General features: G+C 31.5%; 1 protein-coding gene across 4 annotated transcripts in view; it reads right to left on the reverse strand.

The window, feature by feature from the left end:
- Positions 1-21,085, reverse strand: part of Mp (Multiplexin) — a 169,777-nt gene that overhangs the window by 37,875 nt on the left and 110,817 nt on the right. For 3 of the 4 annotated variants that reach the window (XM_067280247.1, XM_067280176.1, XM_067280385.1), the window contains 7 exons: positions 10,270-10,320; positions 9,408-9,480; positions 7,430-7,459; positions 2,671-2,730; positions 2,481-2,590; positions 768-857; positions 599-694 (listed from right to left, as the gene is read on the reverse strand). In XM_067280247.1, coding sequence (XP_067136348.1) covers positions 599-694; positions 768-857; positions 2,481-2,590; positions 2,671-2,730; positions 7,430-7,459; positions 9,408-9,480; positions 10,270-10,320 — 510 coding nt within the window. The remainder of the gene's footprint in view (positions 1-598; positions 695-767; positions 858-2,480; positions 2,591-2,670; positions 2,731-7,429; positions 7,460-9,407; positions 9,481-10,269; positions 10,321-21,085) is intronic. The other variant, XM_067280310.1, reaches the window with a different exon arrangement.

A 21,085-nucleotide genomic window follows, 5' to 3' on the forward strand; every position in this document is an offset into this window, starting at 1 on the left:
GAAACTCAAAAAGTAAAAGAAAATGAAATAACTAACCTTTCATCTGAGAATTATTTCAAACACCAAAAACATACCTACAAATTACTTTGTTGTAACTCCATCTTGGCTGTTAACTCTCTCGAAATAACCTTGTTTTTACCAGTTTTTCAAAAGAGATAATAAAAGTATATTACTTCAGAATATGATCATTGTCATCTTCATTAGTAATCAAATTGAAAAGAGCCAACAAATATGTCATTCTCTTCAACAATGTGCATAACATGAAAAGCTGGTAATTTACAGGGTCATTTACAATATAAAACTTTTGTTAATAATAACTAGTTTCAAGACTAAAATCTAAAAAAAAAAAAAAATTGTTTTTAATTTTTAAAATCAAAAAGTTCAAATTTTGTTCTCATATTTTTTTTACACATTTTACATTTTTCATTTATATTCATAATCCATTTTGGCTATGTAGTTCTATAAGCTTTGCAACTGCTCATAACATAGCCCCATGCAACCTGGGAATACACTATATATATTGGAGTGACATGGCATGCAGGAGTCAAATAGAACAGTACTGAATTATAAAACATATCAGTATTTTCAGACAACCTACCAATTCATCTTGATCACCAGAACCCGAATCAATGGAATTCAAATTGATGCCTCCTCCATAACCAGGAGGTCCTGCTACACCATATACACATTCACCCTAATATAATTATAAATTGAAAAAGTTAATAACAATCATTTGAAAAGTTATGATTAATAGACCTCTCAGATACCTTTGCTCCGGGTATACCAGGTTCACCTTTATCTCCTTTTAAATAAGTTAAAGAGTTTATCACAAGATCTGTAATTTCTCCTGGATCACCCTGAAAATTTAGTGATTTTTCTTAGAAAATTGGAATTCAAAGTGTTTAAATTATATAGTAAACTAAGCTTAAAATTATAATTTAATCAAATGATAAAGCCATATTCATTGGACTTGAGCTTTGAATAAAGAGTTTTTAGGCATTTAGTCATCTTTTTCCCAAACATCTTGTCACAGTTTGCTTTGAGATCTGCTTATCATACTTGCATAGGGCCAAGTAGCTATCTGATTTGTAGCACAGAATTGATTGTTTTTTGCCATCAGCAGTATATATTGGTCTTCCTGCAAAATATTGTATATATTGTTCCAATGATCCCAGCATTGTCATTTGATCAATTTTTAAAATTTTAATATTTTATATATTCCTTAACAAAAGAATTAAAATTAGTTTTTGCTTATTTATTATTTTAATTCCAAATTTTTGTAATTAAACATAGTACAGTAATTAATCTGAAACAATATATGTAGGAATAGTAATAGAAAGGACAATAATATTCTAGTGTTCGTAACCATCTTCAAATCATGGATAGGATGATAATGTTCTAGCATCCATAAGTCTTCAGTCCTCCTCTGGCCTTCTCCAACTGTCGTCTCCCTCTCCTGTTCTCCCTCGTCTCCTTCGCAACCTCTCATTTATTTTCTTAATAGTTTAGGTATTTGACTCATCTAACCCCCACACACAAGCATTTTCCTAAATACTTTCAATCATTTTAAAGAATAAGCTTCATTAAATAACAGAATACCTTTTCATTGGCATAGCCAGGATTTTGTTATGGGGGGCCTAGTAGAGGCTGTAATTTTCTGGGGAGGGGCACCAGGTTAACTGGGGGGGCAGTGCCCACCCATGCCCATTCCTGGCTACGCCCATGTACCTTTGTACTTTGTAGTTATCAGAATCACAGAAGCCTTAATTATTGATATTTCTAAATAAATTACATGTAAAATCAAATAAATTGCCAGTGTAAATACATATAAATTTAAATCATGAAATGAAAAATAAAAGTTAAGAAAAACATTTTAATTTATTTATATTTTTAATGTTTTTATTAAGATCTTCAATATTTGATAATCTAAAATTTAATTGTTAATCTGAGACTAGGAGACTCAATTTTTATTGGATCCAGGCAGTGCCGTAACTAGGCAGGTGCAACAGGTGCACCCACACAGGGTTCACTTGAAAGGGGGGTCCAAAATGCACTTAAGTTTGGAAAAATAATAAAACAATTAATTAAGGGGCCTAAATACAAATTCTTGCACAGGGCACAGGAATGGCTAGTTACAGCACTGGATCCAGGATCCAGAATCAAATCTAGACGAGCAGTTTTCCACGAATTTTTCATGGGGACCCATCTCTCACCACCTGGATCTGGTCAAACCTTCCCAATGGATATGATTAAAAAGGTAGTCTTAGTGCTTACAGAGTGAAAAGAGAGTTTAAAAATAAAAGAAAAAGATCCATTACATGTGATATCGCAAATAAATGGTTATGATGAATAAAATTATTTTTTAAAATGTATATTAATTTAATTTATATTAATAATATAAAGTTTTTGTCTAAAAAACACTATTTAACTTAGCTTATCTAATCATTTAATCTAATCCAATCTAGATAGGAATTGCATACTTTTGGTCCAGGTAATCCGGGGTCACCCTTCTCCCCTTTTGGACCCGGAGGACCAGGTAAACCAGACGGTCTAGAAATACCTGGTAGCGCTTCGTTGAAGTCAGAAATATCTGAAATAATTTTTTAAAATATTTTAACTTTGTGTACTTCTGTTAAGTAAATTTTATCAAAAATATAGAAAATAAAATACCATCAAAGTCAGTACCATCTTTCGGTCCAGGAGGAGGGGGAGTAATTAATGGAGGTGGATCTGAGAAAATAAACTTGTAATTAATAAATACTTAATAGTAAATTTTATACTTAATATTCAATGTCATTTACTCAAAATTTAATAGTGCATTATTTTGCTCGTCATTGGAACATTGCAATCTTTCATTTATGAATTGTATTCAATAGTTTTTATAGAAACTTTAATTATTGTCAATTAAATGATTTACATATTTTTTCTTGAATTTTTGTCAAATATAAATTATAATTCACAACAGTGATTTTCATACAAGAATATATAAACAATGTGAAGAAGATTTAAGCAACACACAGTTTGGGTTTAGAAAATATTCTGGAACGAGAGAAGCTCTTTTTGCTCAGAGTTTTGGTAGAAAGAAGTTCAGAGGTTAATAAAGATATATACACCCATTTTATGGACTAGGAGAAAGCATTTGATAGAATTCTGCATGATAAATTAATAGATATACTCAGGAAGAAAGGAATTGATAGAAATGAATTGCAAATTATAATCAATCTTTACTGGGAACAGAAAGCCAACAATTTAATTGATTCTGAGTTATCTGAACAAATAGAAATAAAAAGAGGAGTAAGGCAAGGACATATTTTATCACCTTTACTTTTTAATATTTATTCAGATGAAATTTTTAAAGAAGCATATCTTCATCCTACACACCGGGGTGTATAAAATATAATTCGAACTCACTTTTGCCTGTGACCGGTGTGAAATAAATAAATTCAAGTCAACAACGAACGTTTTCTGGACGCCTTCCGTGTCCTTCCTCAGGTTAACTGCTGGATTCTATTATTTTTAAAAAACTGCGTTCCGATCTTTTAAGAACAAATTCAAATGAAGATAGTTCGAAAGCGCTATGACCATCGCGCATGCGCTATATCTGTCGTGCTCCTTGTCGTACTGTATCATATTCTTTTTAATCTTTGTATTCTTTTTTATCTTTGGGTCACATGACTTCATGTGTTATCGGACCCAAATAAATTTTCATGCATCCTCTTGTAATAAAGTTTGCCAAGCAAGCGAAAGAGTTATCTCGTCGCGTGAATTAATGCATGTTGTTTTAGTTTGCGCTTTATGTATCTCTATCGCTTCCAGCCATTTGAGGTGTTCCATCCGAGTCGTTTTAGTTATTAGCGTTGCCCCCGCGAAGTCCACATTAATGCCCGGTTCAGAAGCGTACACTGCAAGTGACGTGGTAGCTCTGTTGTATCTTATATCCGCCTCATGTTCTTTAACCCTGACTTCCATAGAGCGTTTCGTTGATCCTATGTAGATCAGATCCCTATTAAATCTCTCGTCCTTTATCGGGATTCGGTATACGCCTGCCATTCTATTCGGGTCCGATGGGTCCTTTCCGTTACGTAACAAACTGTAAATGGTTGGGCCTCTCCTATAAGCAACGGTGACCTTACGTCTCCTTGCGATAGACGCGTATACGGATTTCAAGGTCGGGTTATATGTGATGGGTATTCTCTCCACCTCCGTACTTTGGTTGTTACTTTGTGCCACTGCAGGTGCGTTTTGGCTCATTCGTGCTCTTTGGCGTTCCGCCATTCTTGGAATAATGTTGCGGTAGCCGTGTATATCCGCAATCTTCTCAATATGTTTCAACTCTTTCTTAAGCGCTTGTTGAGTGGAAGAGTGCGTGTATGCCCGTCTGACCAATGATCTAAATGCTGCTATTTTATATTGGATCGGGTCGCATGAGTCACTCGGGATGTATGTGGGGCTTGCACATTGTTTGCGATACACAGAGGTATGGATGTTGTGCGTAAGTTGGAGAAAGCGATTCACAACATAATTGTTCCACACATGAGCGGATATCAGTTCACCATCTCTAATCTGGAAGAATTAATCATTCAGTTGAAACAGATCACCTCCCCAGCTTGCATAACGGTGCTGGATTTTAAATCGTTGTATCCTTCCATCAAGATACCACCGTGCTTTTGCGCACTTCGAGACTTCTTGTTTACGAAAGTAAATGACACAGCCCTCCACCAGAATGTGTTGGAATTAGCGCACCTCATGTGTTACGGGTCGGTGTTTCAATTTAAAAATGTAACATACACACAATCGCGGGGTGTCCCGATGGGAAGTCCACTGTCAGGGGACTTGTGTGAGTTGGTGGTGAGACAACTCGAATCCAAAACACTCCCGGGATTCACCAACGATATCCTACTATACAGACGTTATATAGATGACGTCATCATCGTATGGAAGACAACACCGAACTTGGCGCAATTCGTAGAAAAGATGAATGATAACACGTATGGTCTGTCAATCGAAGTTGAGCAACATAGTGATACCAATGTGCATTTTTTGGATGTGGATATCAGGATTGACTCGCACAACATCCATACCTCTGTGTATCGCAAACAATGTGCAAGCCCCACATACATCCCGAGTGACTCATGCGACCCGATCCAATATAAAATAGCAGCATTTAGATCATTGGTCAGACGGGCATACACGCACTCTTCCACTCAACAAGCGCTTAAGAAAGAATTGAAACATATTGAGAAGATTGCGGATATACACGGCTACCGCAACATTATTCCAAGAATGGCGGAACGCCAAAGAGCACGAATGAGCCAAAACGCACCTGCAGTGGCACAAAGTAACAACCAAAGTACGGAGGTGGAGAGAATACCCATCACATATAACCCGACCTTGAAATCCGTATACGCGTCTATCGCAAGGAGACGTAAGGTCACCGTTGCTTATAGGAGAGGCCCAACCATTTACAGTTTGTTACGTAACGGAAAGGACCCATCGGACCCGAATAGAATGGCAGGCGTATACCGAATCCCGATAAAGGACGAGAGATTTAATAGGGATCTGATCTACATAGGATCAACGAAACGCTCTATGGAAGTCAGGGTTAAAGAACATGAGGCGGATATAAGATACAACAGAGCTACCACGTCACTTGCAGTGTACGCTTCTGAACCGGGCATTAATGTGGACTTCGCGGGGGCAACGCTAATAACTAAAACGACTCGGATGGAACACCTCAAATGGCTGGAAGCGATAGAGATACATAAAGCGCAAACTAAAACAACATGCATTAATTCACGCGACGAGATAACTCTTTCGCTTGCTTGGCAAACTTTATTACAAGAGGATGCATGAAAGATTTATTTGGGTCCGATAACACATGAAGTCATGTGACCCAAAGATAAAAAAGAATACAAAGATTAAAAAGAATATGATACAGTACGACAAGGAGCACGACAGATATAGCGCATGCGCGATGGTCATAGCGCTTTCGAACTATCTTCATTTGAATTTGTTCTTAAAAGATCGGAACGCAGTTTTTTAAAAATAATAGAATCCAGCAGTTAACCTGAGGAAGGACACGGAAGGCGTCCAGAAAACGTTCGTTGTTGACTTGAATTTATTTATTTCACACCGGTCACAGGCAAAAGTGAGTTCGAATTATATTTTTAAAGAAGCTTTAGAAGATATAGAACCATTGGGATTATAATAAATGGGATAAATGTAAATAACATACGATATGCTGACAATACAGTGGTTTTAGCAGAAAATATAAATAATTTGACAAAATTAACGGAAAAGATTAATTCAATAAGTAAATTCTACGGACTTCAGATGAACTATATTTTAAACAAACTTGAAGCATTTGAAATGTGGTTATAGAAGAATTTTAAAAATATCTTTGACAGATAGAATAACAAATGTTGAAGTTTTGGAAAGAATGGGAAAAGAAAAAAAAGTTTTAAATACAGTTAAAAGAAGAAAGACGGGGAATTTTGGCCACATCATCAGAGGAAGTAAATATGAAATTTTGAGAAATATTTTAGAGAGAAAAATCTGTGGAAAGAAAAGTCCAGGAAGGAGAAGGAAAAGTTGGTTAGGCAATATATGTGAATGGAAAAATAAGAAAGCAGTAGAACTCACAGGTGAAGCACAATTGAGACTGTTATAATAATACCAATCCTACATTCAGAACTGAATACAGAACCAGAAGAAAAAAAAGATTCTTATGGGTAAGAAATGAAATAATTACGGATTGTAATTATGGTATTTTGAAAAACAGTGGTCAAAGTCAAAATTGGGTACAAATTTGACTTTGAAATGTCTGATTAACCATGTCATTGCATCGTTTAAAAAATGCTTTTGTTTACATTATATCTTCGAAGATCACAAAAGTATGGTTAGATAGCTCGCTTGTATAAGAATCCTTCTACTTTCTCGGATGCTATAGAATATTGTATACAACAAATATTGCAATAAATCTTGGTATCATACGGATGGTATCCAGCGAAGTCGTATTTAATGAAGATTTTATTAGTTACTAGCATTTACAATTTTTTATAAATATAAAACTCATCTCTATCCTAAACATTAAGCTTTTTGCTAGTTTATAATAATTAATAATATAAACTTTAAAAAAATAAAATCTCGTAACAGATGGCGCCACACATAACTTTAACTCTTGTCGGGAACGTTACTCAATTCGTTGCTGGACTCTTTAAAATACCATATTTATTTTCTTACGTAGGTCCATTATGAATAGATCAAATTATGTCCAATCAAATCCAATTACTTCAATTTATTTAATTGTATTATTTTAAATAAGATTATACAATTAAAACTGTACAATCGTATTAAAAATAATGTAAATTAAAAATATTTAAAACAATTTTACGTTACAATCGATATTAATTAATCAGAATTGACTCACTTGGTTTTCTTGGTTTAATTTTTCCAAAAGCTGCATTCCACAAGGTTAAATACGAATTATTTTAAATAATTATACATTATTTAATTGTGATTATAAATAATTAACGTAAATAATATTTTTCAGCAGAAAATGCTTTGTTTTTGGAATAAATATTTTAAAATATTTGAGGGTTTTAAAGTTACAAACCCATCTTCGGAAGAAATTAAAGTTATTCTTACTCCCAATTTGCCCAATTACAACATTATTTTTCGGAAACATTATTCAAAATATCATGCAAAAAGAAAAACAAACAAATAATTTAGGGGAGAGGCACGAAAGCTAAACACGTAAAACGTACAATAAACTATTTTCGTTTTGTGTTTACTGAGGCCATGTCGAATCGGCTGATAAGCAGGCTGACTAAAATCGTCGGCACATAATGAAAGTCGCGTACTGTCGGCAATGATTGAAAATTACAGAGCTACTATCCCCGGCAACGGAACAATTACCAACAGATTATAAAATCTGTAGTCTTTTTGACATGGTAAATCAATGTAAAGCTTTAATTCGACTATTAATCATTTTACGTTTTGTTTCTGGTTCCTAAATCAAACTGGTTTTTGTAATTCGTTCCCAAATATTTAAAAAGTCTGTTTTAAATCTCAATACCAATTCAAATATCAGTAACAGGAATTCATTACACAGGTTGATGAAACTTTATAGGTAGGTCGGGAATACATAAACAAGACAATTTTTCCTTGAAACATACGCAGTACGATCCAAAAGTTCGGGGAATGCAGTAATCTATTACAACAAAAGCATGTATTTGAAGTTACAGCGTATGAAATGGATTCTACCAAACCACCTCTACGTGTTCAGGTTAATTTCACCCATGTCATGTGATTAAACCGCGAGTGCTGCTGTTTTTTTCCGGAGATAGTTACCTTTGTCCTGCGACGAAATCAAAGTGAAGTTTCAAGAACAACCTCCAACATTAAATTTTGTCAGCGTTTAGGTAAAACACCTACGGAGATTTTAAAATTGCTAAGAAAGGTGTACGGTGATTCTACGGTGAAAGGTCACGGTGAAGTCGAAATGTTGGAGGTTGTTCTTGAAACTCCACTTTTATTACGTCGCAGGACAAAGGTATCTCCGGAAAAAAACAGCAGCGCTCGCGGTTTAATCACATGACATGGGTGAAATTAACCTGAACACGTAGAGGTGGTTTGGTAGAATCCATTTCATACGCTGTAACTTCAAATACATGCTTTTGTTGTCATAGATTACTGCATTCCCCGAACTTTTGGATCGTACCACGTATACAGTGGCGCGTTATCCCATGGGCAAAAAGGGTAATTGCCTGGTGCCCCCACCAACACGGGGTCCCAAATCGATCTTTTATAAAAAATATTTCTCCAAAAAATTCCCCGAAGAAAAATGTCTGAAATCAACACCGTACATTGGATCCCCTAATTCAAATTCTTTGGGCCACGTGAACACTGAACATGTAGTGTTCTAATAAGCGTGTTATGTACGGTACCTTACATGTGATTCTTCCTGTACTTAGAAACTACGGCCCACTAGTGGCCAAGCGGTTCCGTTTCCCGAACATTGGCAGTTCGGTGGTGAGTTCACGTCTGGCCAGGGCGAGCTGGCCACGGAATTTTCCGGCTTTTCTCCACGTTTGTAATGCCCGAATAGGGGACAGTTACCCTTAAAAAGACCTCCCGGAAGTCATCCCCCTAGGCAGATCGCCCAAGTGTTGCGTTGCCATAACTTAACAAAACAAATAAAACAAACTTAGCACCTACGAATGGTGTTTGCGGCTGTTTCTAGATAAAAATGGTTTGTTTTGTATTCCTAATCTACCTTTAAAGTTTGTCTAAGACTTTTTGAATCACTCTATATTTGTTTAAAATATTATATTATATAATTTCATATGAACTTTACTTAATTATCATTCTATAAGTGTATAATAACTTATACTTTAATCATTTACCTGTAGAGTCTGTTTTGAAACTATCTGCATCATAACTGCTTCCTTCACCCGATGGCGACGCTAATAAATCATCCTGAAAAAGTTAAAAAAAATTAATATTATATTAATATATAAACTTTAAATCTTTCTTGAAATATATTAATATTTTAAAATTAATAAATAATATACACGAGTCTATTTTCGGTAAATTATCCATAGAAATAATTAGTGGTGATTATAGATTTGATCAGAAATGTCGCATAAAATGGCGTTTTCGATTAATTAGCAAAATAAATTACAGTATAACTCCGATCATCCGAACGCCGATTAACCGAATTTTCAATTATCCGAACCACCGCATGCCTTTCTTTCTCTATCCCACTGACGTCACACTGTAATTCTCTTACGTCGTGCGACTGCATGATCAGTGATGCGTAAAGTATTTGCTGTGACAGTTCCAAATGATAAGTAGTATGCTACTCGCACATTGATGAATAAATAATTACAATACTGCGCCGTTTACCCTGTAATTTCATTCTTTACATGTTAATCTACTTATCCGAGTCACCGGCAGAACAAATCAATTCGGATAATCGGAGTTCTATTGTAACTACTATTAAATATTAAGTAATATAATTTAACAAAAATATTTATTGCATTTTTTTTAAATTAAAATAGTTCTTGATTATTATTTCCAATATTTCCTAATAAACTTCCACTTTTTAAGACCGTTCTGATTAGCATTTAAGTGCACAAGTAGAGTTAATACAGATATAATTATTAATCTCTGAAGAATGTTTAAATTCAAATGGCTTTAAAAAACTTTTTCTAAATTACGTGCCAGTGTTATATATTTTTAAAAAATGTTTTAAAATGCACCTACATCATGTTCATCAACTGTCATATCGCCTCTGCCATCTCCACTGCCAGATAGCTATAAAATATAAAAAACGTCCATTTATTTTTCTAATTAGGATTTATTTTTTAAATGAAAACTTTAGATATAACGATTGTGTACTTGAAAACTGTGTAAAAAATTACTTTTTACGAATATTACAAGTAAATTTTTCATCCAAAATTGGATACTTTTTTTAATTAAGCAAGTTTAATATTTCCTATAAATAAGGTTTTTTTTAATATCTTAATAGTAACTAAGTGATGAGAATTTTACGACTAAACGAACCGAATCTGATTTATAAATTATTGTATATGACTTTCGGGGGTTTAATTACAATCCTTTAATTTTATCTTTGTCCTTTTATTATAAAAATTATTACTTTTCATATCATAAGAGATGCTTTAAATACACAAATACTGTTAATACAGAGGGGTGCAAAAGTAAATATACAGTTGTTATTATGGAAAATACACGAAGAAAAATATTTATTTTTATGCATAAATTAAATCACAAATAAGGTATACGAAATAATATTAGATTATAATAATAATGAACATCAAACATCTGTATTTCTTATATTCAAAACTGTATATTTGCACCCCCGTATATCATCCTTTCATTTACAAATACTGTATTAACACTTCTTTTATGGCGAATTACATCACTCGATTGTTTTAACTGCACGCAGGGAATTACTTTGACCTATAAGTTTTGGAAGAAATGAGTGAAAATTTGGGCCTAAAGTCAAAAATTCAACTTTACAGATATAAAACACATCCTATAATAGTAGCAGAAAAGTATTATTTTCGTATTCTCAGATTGTTATAGAAACTGTCGTAGTAATCATGCCAGAGGACAAAGAACTAAAAATATCATTCACTCAAACAACAATGTAACATAACCAATGAATACTTAAGTACTATTATCATTTGTGGGAAAATTTCCCTAATATGTCTTTTCAATTTTGTATGTTTCGGTGTACTTTATTACATTTCCATTTTCCAAATAATGAGTGATACATATTGATAGAAAGATATTTTTTCATAAAAAAAATTAAGAGATACTGTATTTCATAACGCTTCATAAAATTTACTGAAATCGAAATTTTGTTTTCTACAGGAAGGAAAAATAATTACTCCTTCACAATTCTGAATAAACTTCTATTATTATGAAGTGATAATTTCTTATAACACTTATCATAAAATTATAAAAGCTTTGTTTAAATTCAAAATATTAAAACTGATAAATGGAAAGAGAAATACTCATTTAATTGTTATTTTTAAATAATTAACACTTCAATATTTGAATGCTAAAATTGTATTGGATTTTCCCCATCTTCATGTTTTTATTCGGGTGAAGGCAAGAAAGGCTTATTATAGACTCAAATGTGCAAGTAATTATGCTGTAAATCTAATTTTCGACTAATATAGAGGCCTATATATATACATATATTTTGCTCACAAACTTAGAATTAATCTGGTTTACATACGAAGTTCTAAATTGCTAGTGGCACTAGTGCTGGAACCTGTAAAAGATGTTCAAACAGAAGTTACAAAGTGCCATTAACATGTAAGTTGAATTTATGCAATGTTCAAAACAAAAGTATTTGCCATCATTTGATACGCTTATAAATTTTGAATGGATCAAATTAAAATAACAATTGTTCTGCATTGAAAGATGACACATGTCGTTATACTTTTGTACTTGTTTTGAGGTTGCTCTACTTATTTCAGAACAGAAATAAGAAAGCGCATAAGCCTATTCTTTTTTAGAATCGTCCAGTGAGTAGAACTGTTAGCGAAATCTAAATAAGTTCATTCTAATCATCTTAAGCCATTAGAATAAAGCTCCTAGTCCAAAACATGGCAAGGTCGTTTTGTTTTGTTTACCTGATCACAGAGCCAAAGAACTTCTTGTTTTTAAAGCAGGAATTAGATTAGCTCTCTAGCCACGTTACTACAGGTTTGCATAATATATAAATATATATAAATTCTCTTTCAATTAACTTATGAGTGCGTAACGTTAGCAGACTTACACCCAATTCCCATTTGTGGAAAACTACTTTAAAAAATTATGACGGGAACAAAAAACGAAGATATTTTCAGATTTTGAATACAAAAGAAAAAAATAGCAGAAAATCGAATTTTTAGCCTTTTTATTGCCGAGGAAAACTTTCGAGAAGGGCATAAAACAGAAGAAATTGAGCATTACACATTGAGCAACAGAGAACAATTAGTCATCGATCATTGTACTAGCCACTCTGCAATCTAATGCTATTCTAATGCGGAAACAAAATAATAGATATTATCCCGTGTCTGCAAATGAGATCATCTTTGTAGAAACAGGACTTACGTTTAAAATGAAATTTTATACGGATGACCTTAAAAATTATTTTCAAGGTCACTCGTGTTGTAACTTTTGATTAGCAGATATAACATTAAAAAAAAAGGGTGCTATTTAATTATTCTAAAACCATTTACTGGATTCTCGCAACTTTTCAGCCAATAGGAACTACAATAAGCATTGCTCAGATGGCATTTCATTTTGTTTGAAATATGAGGTTATTTGTCAATTTTTCATAGGAGATATTCGTACATTTCCTTATATAAATCAATTTTGCTAAAATGATTTTGTGTGGGGATACATTTTTCAGGTTTTAAGATTTTGGTTTTTCCTCCATTATAGGTAATTGATTACTTTAATATCACCTGTAAATCGATATTGTTGAAATTATATACACTGCATTTTAAAAATAACAATAATAGAAAACAAATACTCTTTTAAATAAAGTGACTGTGTTAATAGCGTCAATAAAAACGTTAAAGTTGGAACTAATGCAATTGGAGCAGTACATCAATTTCGCTCAAGATCAAACGAGTATTGTTTGGCAAGCGTATTGTGAATACAGCATTCATTTGTCTCGTTTATTGTTTCCCGAGACAATTTATAATGCAAAACGCCATTGAACAGATTTTTCCATTCTGACAGTTTTTGCTAAAATTTTATCTTAAAAGCTACATTAAATTTAATAAATTTATGAATATTAAATTTCATTGCTTTCCTACCTACAGGAACAGAGCTCTTTATAATTAAAAATATTTCCGTTAAACTTGGTTTAGGCTCTATATCAGTGGCCTGTTATCCATGGGCAAAAATGGCAATTGCTTGGGGGTCCCCACCAAACCAATCTTTTATAAGAAAATATTTCCTCCAAAAATTCCCCAGAGAAAAAATGTCTAAAGTCAACACTATACATGGGGACTCCTAATTCAAATTCGTCTGGGCCCCATGAAGTTATAACGCGCCACTGCTATATTCTTTCAATAGAAAGAAATTGAACCTGAGGCCAGATTGTTGGATATAACAGAAAGGCTATTATTGACCTAACCCAACCTAAATATGCAAGATAAACTTTAGAAATGGAAGTTCAAAATTAACCAAAAATATTGTTTCGAAAAAGTAAAATTGTATTAAAAAAAATGAATTTAATTTCTCTCAAAGATTATGCGAGACAAAGCTTATATAAACAAACGAGAGCAATATTTATGAATTGTTTTGTCCACTTTGTGCGTAAAAAAATGTTCATTAATCGAATAAACTTCGAATGAATTCAGCTCTTCGTTTGCCAAAAATATTATGCTGTTTGTACTGACGGAGAAGGAAGGAATGTTATAACTTTGTACAGTACATAAACAAAAATTATAAAGTCCTTATTCTAGTTTGCTGGCAAGTCTAAGAAACGAACAGGTGTATTTTTAATTTTTTTCTTTATAACTAACACCTATAACGCTATATTTATCACAGTACTTTATAGCCGATTATATACATAAAAATTCATTTGGAAAATTTTCAAAATATGTAAGAAACACGCAAAACGTTCTCCTTTATTTCTCTTATATTACGAACAAAATTTTAGAAATAATATTTAATAATTACGACGAGAAACGAAACAAACAAACATTCTGAGATAGTAAAAACTGTAGCAATTTAGATGTAGATATCGTTGAAACGCCTTTGTTCCAACGTACGTTCTACTTTTAGTAAGAACAGCAGACACTTCACATTTAGGATATCACCTATTTAAAGAATGCCGACAACGGTGGCTACTCAGACAAGTTCCAAAAAGAAGTGTAAACGCTTCATTGTTTAACTCTTCCGCAAACAACTCGATACAAAAATTTGTTAAATGTAAACTTAAGATTTGATATATAACACAACCAATGTAAACATCCCTTATTTGCAATCAATTCGTTCGAGTGCAATGTAGATATTTGCAATCATAATTAATACTCCGACAGTAAAATATTTTAAAATTCGCAGTCACAAATTTAATAGTAAATATTTAATTTTTAAATTATATGGATGTTTGTTGTTGCAAATATATACAGTACTTTATATTCGTCGTATAAAAATTTGGAAGTGTTTTCTCTGCCATTTTATAATGAATAATCGAAGAATAATTTGATACAGTATATTTAGAGGGATGCATGACGAGTATATAAACAATAAAAAATCAATCGAAATATCGAAGAAAATTTACTTTTCGATTAGTTTAATGACTCAGTAGTATTTATGGACAGTTTATATAATCACGCATCTATAATACAGAAAAGTTAGTTGCTATTATGCTGTATTTCTATTAAATACTGTAGATGAATTTTCGAATTATTCATTATCATTTGAAAGCTGTAATCTGTAGTAATAATTATTCTTACAAAGGTATTCTCGTGGTGGATTTTTATGTTTTAAGTAACTACTCACGTCTTTATAAAATATTCCAAAAGAAAATAACCATATTTTAAAAGCAGCATACCTGTACGAAGTATGCATAAATTACTGGACTATCATCTGACACATCACAGGCAAGCGAGGCTCCGAAACAAATTAAAATTTTATTTATAAATACACCGAATTCCCGATTATTCGTGCATCGTCAAAATATTTCGTCCATCTTATTCATGGACAGCGTAACGAATGGGAAGTTTTATACACATCGTCAGTATATTAATACAATCAGTAGGCTTTCAAGCTCTTACAATATAGTTGAGGTAATCACGTAGGCTTTCAAGACTTTACAAGAGGGGTCAAAAACGTCTACGGGAGTTGACTTAAATTTACAAACGAAACTTAAGAAATTTATTGATAGAATACACGTGAAAAAAAAACCCAATTATTGCAATTTGTTAAAAATTAGCTATTCGAATCTGAAGAGGGCATTTAAACGATTGTCTATAAATTCGTTCACACTATAAATTATTGAACAAAGATGAGAAATACAGACAAAATATTTTAGGGTAGTTTATTACTTTCGTTAAAGAATGTAGATTAAATAATATAAAATATGTGAAGTCTCCTAGAAAATATAATGTAATTTACGAGGAGAAATAGAAAGGCAAATGCGGCTCTAGAATTTGCAAGGCCCTAGGCAAAATTCATTTTTGAGGCCCTAAAAAAGAGCGGTAAAGATAAGGGATAAGATTTATTTAAGTCTATAATAATATAAACATTTTTAATATAGTAAAATACTGTATACAATGAAGTAAATAAAACATGGACAATTGGTGTACAAAAATTCACTTAAAAGATGCTCTCCTATTTTTAGCATCACTGAATTAATCAATTACTGAAAAAATTCAAGTACCGCATCAATATCTCTTCAATTGAGGAGATTCGTGAGAATCTGGCAAGAATACAGGTAAAATTTATCGAGAAATGAGTGCTTCGTACGAGGACAATTGCCTATTGCAACAAGGTGTGAGTTGGCGGTATAAGTTGAAAAACGGAACGACAAGCATCCGGGATGCCCAAGATCAAGCGTTTTTTTATCATTCATTAAACAGTCTGAATATGAATCTTGTGATTATAACCTTTTTGATCATCACTTTGAAATGATATGTGAAGACAGCAGTCCGACTGAACACGTTCTGTAAGAGTGGTACCCAAAAACTTGAGCCATGATGGGAGAAATGTTTGACACATCTTGAAAACTACGAAATCTAGAAAAATAGAGTATAAACTGGGCTTTCAAGTGTATACTTTAAAATTCTAAAATAACAGTCAGATTTTGAGAAAAACGAAAGACTTTTCGATATCAAAATTCTGACTATAATGCTGGTGAAATTCTAGAACTATTAGAAAATACTTTTTTATTATTCGAAATTGAGTTTATGGAATTATTACTTTAAAATAAAAAGACAAAAACCGAATGAAAGACTAAAAAAAAAAAAAACTATTAAATTCAATTGATCTAAATTAAATTTAATAATTGTATTTGAACGAAATTAGAATTAAAAATTAACAACAGATGGAGCCACTATTAAAATATAAATATTGACTATTCACAGTCTGTATCAAACGCTCTATAAAATTCTTAACTTGTGAAATTAAATTGTAAAAAAATTAAACAAGAAATTAATTTTTTTTAAAAATCGCAAATCTAAATTAAATTAACGTGAAATTATACAAATATTAAAATATTAAATTAGTCGAAAATATTGTGAAATATATCGCAAATAAAATTTTAAAAACTTGGAAAAATAGACAATAAATAAATAAATAAATAAAAGAAGACAGGGATTTAGCGAGAAAATGATAATAGATACTCGCATATACTGGAGTAAACAAAAGTTATAAATGGCCTATAGAGAAACGACATTGACAGATCTTTAAGCAAACTCAGTCCGAAAATCAGATTATTTGGTTGGAAAATTTATCACTGCACCGGATCACAATGGAATTTCCTTTATCCTTACTCCTACTTTTTGATATATTTAAGACACTTTGGGCTTACAATATAAAAAAAAAAAAAAAAATTATTAAAAGACTGGATTTTTTAAAATAACACTACCAGAACACCAGAGTTAATTAATGAGCGCTTTATATTTTCTCATCAATTAACAAATTAATGAGAAATAACACTTCCAGAACACCAGAGTCAAGTACAGTACTAGTACTGTACTCGACTCTGGCGTTCTGAAAGTGTTATTTCTCTTTAATTTATAATTAATTTTCAAAAATAAAAACAATTCTACTTAACTTCGAAAATTTTTAACAACCAGAGCAATTACTTTAATTCGTATTAATGCTTTTTTTTTCGTACGTATAATTTACTGAAGTCGACGAAATTACGGGACTTAGCGACTATTTTTAGTAAACACTGTATCAGCATTTGAAACTAATCTCCAACTGAAATGGCAGAAACAACGTGAGAATAAACAGCAACACGTATAAAATAAATTCTCGAGCGTATATTTAACACTTAATTCTACGAACTTGACAAATTTGAGATAGAAAAATTATTCAAAAAACAACGATAGATGGCGCTCTCGTTCTCTCCCCCATCACAATACGTCTATAGGTAATAAAAACAGTAAAACCTGTGTAAACCGGAATCGCGCGGTAACGAATATTTTTTCCGGTATGGCAGGTTTCCGTTTTGAACGGTTTTATTGTATCCGACATTAGACAAAGGATTTATAATTTATTTTTAAAATATTGGCCGCCTTTAATATACGATAAAATGCAATTTAGAATGCATTTAATTTATTTCAAACGACGGATAAAACTAAAATATGTAAATATTAACAGTTATTAATTGTAATTAATTAACTTTAATTACTGATTTGTTACCAAAAGTTGCTTCTCAATGAAACCGAAACAAACAAACGATTAATTTAATCGATGATCGATCGAGCAATTGAAATGCCAATCCCATTCAAGAAAAAGGAAAACAGTCAAACCTCTAAATGACGGCCTCTAAGGGGAACGTAAAAAATGGCTGTTGTTCGGAGGTGGCCGCTATCGCAGGTTCGACTGTATTTATACACATTCAGAAATCTCTAAAACTGCTAACACCTTGGAAAGTTTTAGAATTTATCTTAAAAAGATGAGATTTCCAGTCGCTTCCGATAGAAAAACAATCAGAGTGGACACAATCCTTGTTATAAACGGAAAATCAAGAATATTTTACGAAGCTTAAAATCGTTTTTTTAACCTTAAAATCATTTCAGAAAATGTTAAATTCACATAAAGTACAAAACTCATTTTGATTACTTTATCAATTTTTCGAACTTCAGACTGATTTTCAGAGCACTTTTCTGAATACTTCAAATGCTATAGAACAATTTGTATCGATTTCCGAAAGGGAGAATGAATTTTTCAATTTAATTAAAATAATCGATGATTTGTATGAAAAATGTTTTTCTATTTTATATAAATTACATTAATTAAATGACCTTTAAAGTCATTTAAAATATTCGTCGTGTAAAAAGTTCGTCTCGAAGCAAAGCCGAAAAGCATTGTTTGCTTGAATGAATAGAAATTATTTGTTGGCAGTTTGAGCGTGTCTGGTTTAAATTTGTAACCGGAATTTAAAAATAGAGTCAAATTCTTAATAGAGTAGTCTATTCAAGGTAGATAGTAGATTTATCCGGATAGGGAAGAAATATTTATTTTTCTTATTAAACTTACATTGCATCTTCGTCTACTATGCAGTATTGAATTTCTATCGTTGTCTACACGCAGAACGTTTTGAATTCTTTCCATATTTAGCAATCTATAACTCAAAATACATTTCCATAACGGCCTGAAGAAAAACAGTTTTTGTAGATGTTAAATATCGTCACTTGACCATTGCATCTGCAGAAAATCCTCCAGGAGAAGGCAAAGATTGGAGACATAATTACTTTTTATTTAATTATTCAATTTTTTTCCACAAAGTAGATTACAGTATTACACAAAAGCCTTCGGTCGAGGATGTAAAGTTACGTATCTCAATCACTTTTACGATTATAATTTGTAGAATCGTTTACTCGAGTGCCCCTCTGCGGACATCCACGCTTGGCTCATCTTGCAAGTAATATTTTGGTTTAAGTCAAAGAATTCGTGTAAAATTTTAGATTTAGACCGTCAACTCGACTGTAATTTTTAAATTTTAATATCGGATCAGCTTATATTTACGTTTTATAATCGATTAGTTGTAGGATTTATGCGAAATTACGAAGAATAATCTCTTAATCGGGTATTTACACAAAGATACTTAAGAGATAAAACGATTTCTATTTATAAACAAAATATTGTTTATGAAACAAATTACAAACACTAATAAATTTGACATTATGACATTTAGAGAAATTATTTTTGAAAATAAACAAAATTAGTCGATATCAATTTGCATCGAATTACTGCATCTACAGCAGTTCTTTTGTACTTTGAAGTACAATGCCAACCATTATTTTGTGCTGTGGAAAGTAGTCCAGGAATGAATCATAATCTCTTTAGAGTCTATTTACTTTTGGTGATACTGATAACGATGAAACTGCTATGTCAATGAGCACCAATGACACGATTTGCTTGGCAATTAATGGAAAAATTTATGATCACTTAACTGAAATGGCGTTTATGATCTGCGGAAACGGTTTAGGAGAAATTAATTGTTTCATATAGGCCTATATATATATAAAAAAGGCGTGTTTATAAAAAAAATATCGTGTCAATCAAGAGAATATATATATTCATAACATATAGAAGCGGGACAATGACGACTTCTTACAATTTACACGAGATTAAAGATGACGTAGATAAATTAAACCCTCCGCCAAATCTAGTATAGTTTTAATATCAAGCTTTTATATAATTGAATTTTGACGTAGATATATTTTAAAAGGAGAGAATATATATAGCCAATTTTTGATAAATGATCGAATCTTTTATAAGTGTCTACCTACGTAAAGTTATGTATAGAACTAAGCAACTCAAATTTTGATGATGGATAAATGAGGCCTCATATTGGGTTCTCATAGGATAGACAATCTACCAGAAGACACTTTTCACGTTGATTTCGAATTTTGATAAATTATCTATTAAAATGAATTATTTATTATTATTTTTTTTTTATATTAAAATGACTTTTAATTATTTTAAAGAAATAAGATTAAGGCTTTTTATTATATTATTATTATTCGAACAATAATTAACTTTGAAAAAATTCCTAATTTGTTTTAGATGTTCTTCCTTACACTATAGGACATTAAGATACATTAATTAATTTTAATTTTCGGCATTTTTTTAAACGAAAATCTGTGAATTTTGAAAATATTTCATGATAAATGTGTTTTTTATTAGGCCTATACAAATTCCAAGGATAAATATATTTTAGTGAAATTTTATGAAGTATTTTAGTGGAGATGAAATATTTGCACAAGACAATTTGATTTCGTAATTTTAAATTTATGTCTTTTCGTTCCAAATACGGAATATTTCAGAAATATGCAAAAAATTAAGCTTAAATAAACTTATATTTTTATAATATTAAAAAGGCAAGATAAATAAATAATCACAGAACGAAATACTAGAAACGAAATAATTAAAAAATTTTAAAATTTAATAAAAAATAATAATAAATGTATTATTCGAAACTCTGGCACAATTCCCTGAATTTACATTATAAATTATATTATTTCCTTGAAATTTTTACTTTTGCAATTTACAAATTCATAATTAAACTTAAGTTTGATATACACAGCAGTAAACGTCTCGTAATTTTCCGTAAAATTTCAAGTATAACTAGAATCAAAACTGAATCACTCGTACAGACTTTAATACAGTAATTACTTTCACAAAACTTCTTTGAATTTTGAAAGAAAAGATAAATTCAAACAATTTTAAAAATCAATTTTCAATATTCTGTTAAATATTTAAACATACAAATCAAATTGATTAAAATTTAATTAACTACAAACAATAAGATTGCATCGATTAATGCTTTAAGACAAAAACAAAACTGTCGGTTAAATAAATTACT

The sequence above is a fragment of the Centruroides vittatus genome, unplaced genomic scaffold (genome assembly GCF_030686945.1).
Source record: "Centruroides vittatus isolate TY-2023 unplaced genomic scaffold, ASM3068694v2 contig_1012, whole genome shotgun sequence".
In the NCBI taxonomy this organism is placed as follows: domain Eukaryota; kingdom Metazoa; phylum Arthropoda; class Arachnida; order Scorpiones; family Buthidae; genus Centruroides; species Centruroides vittatus.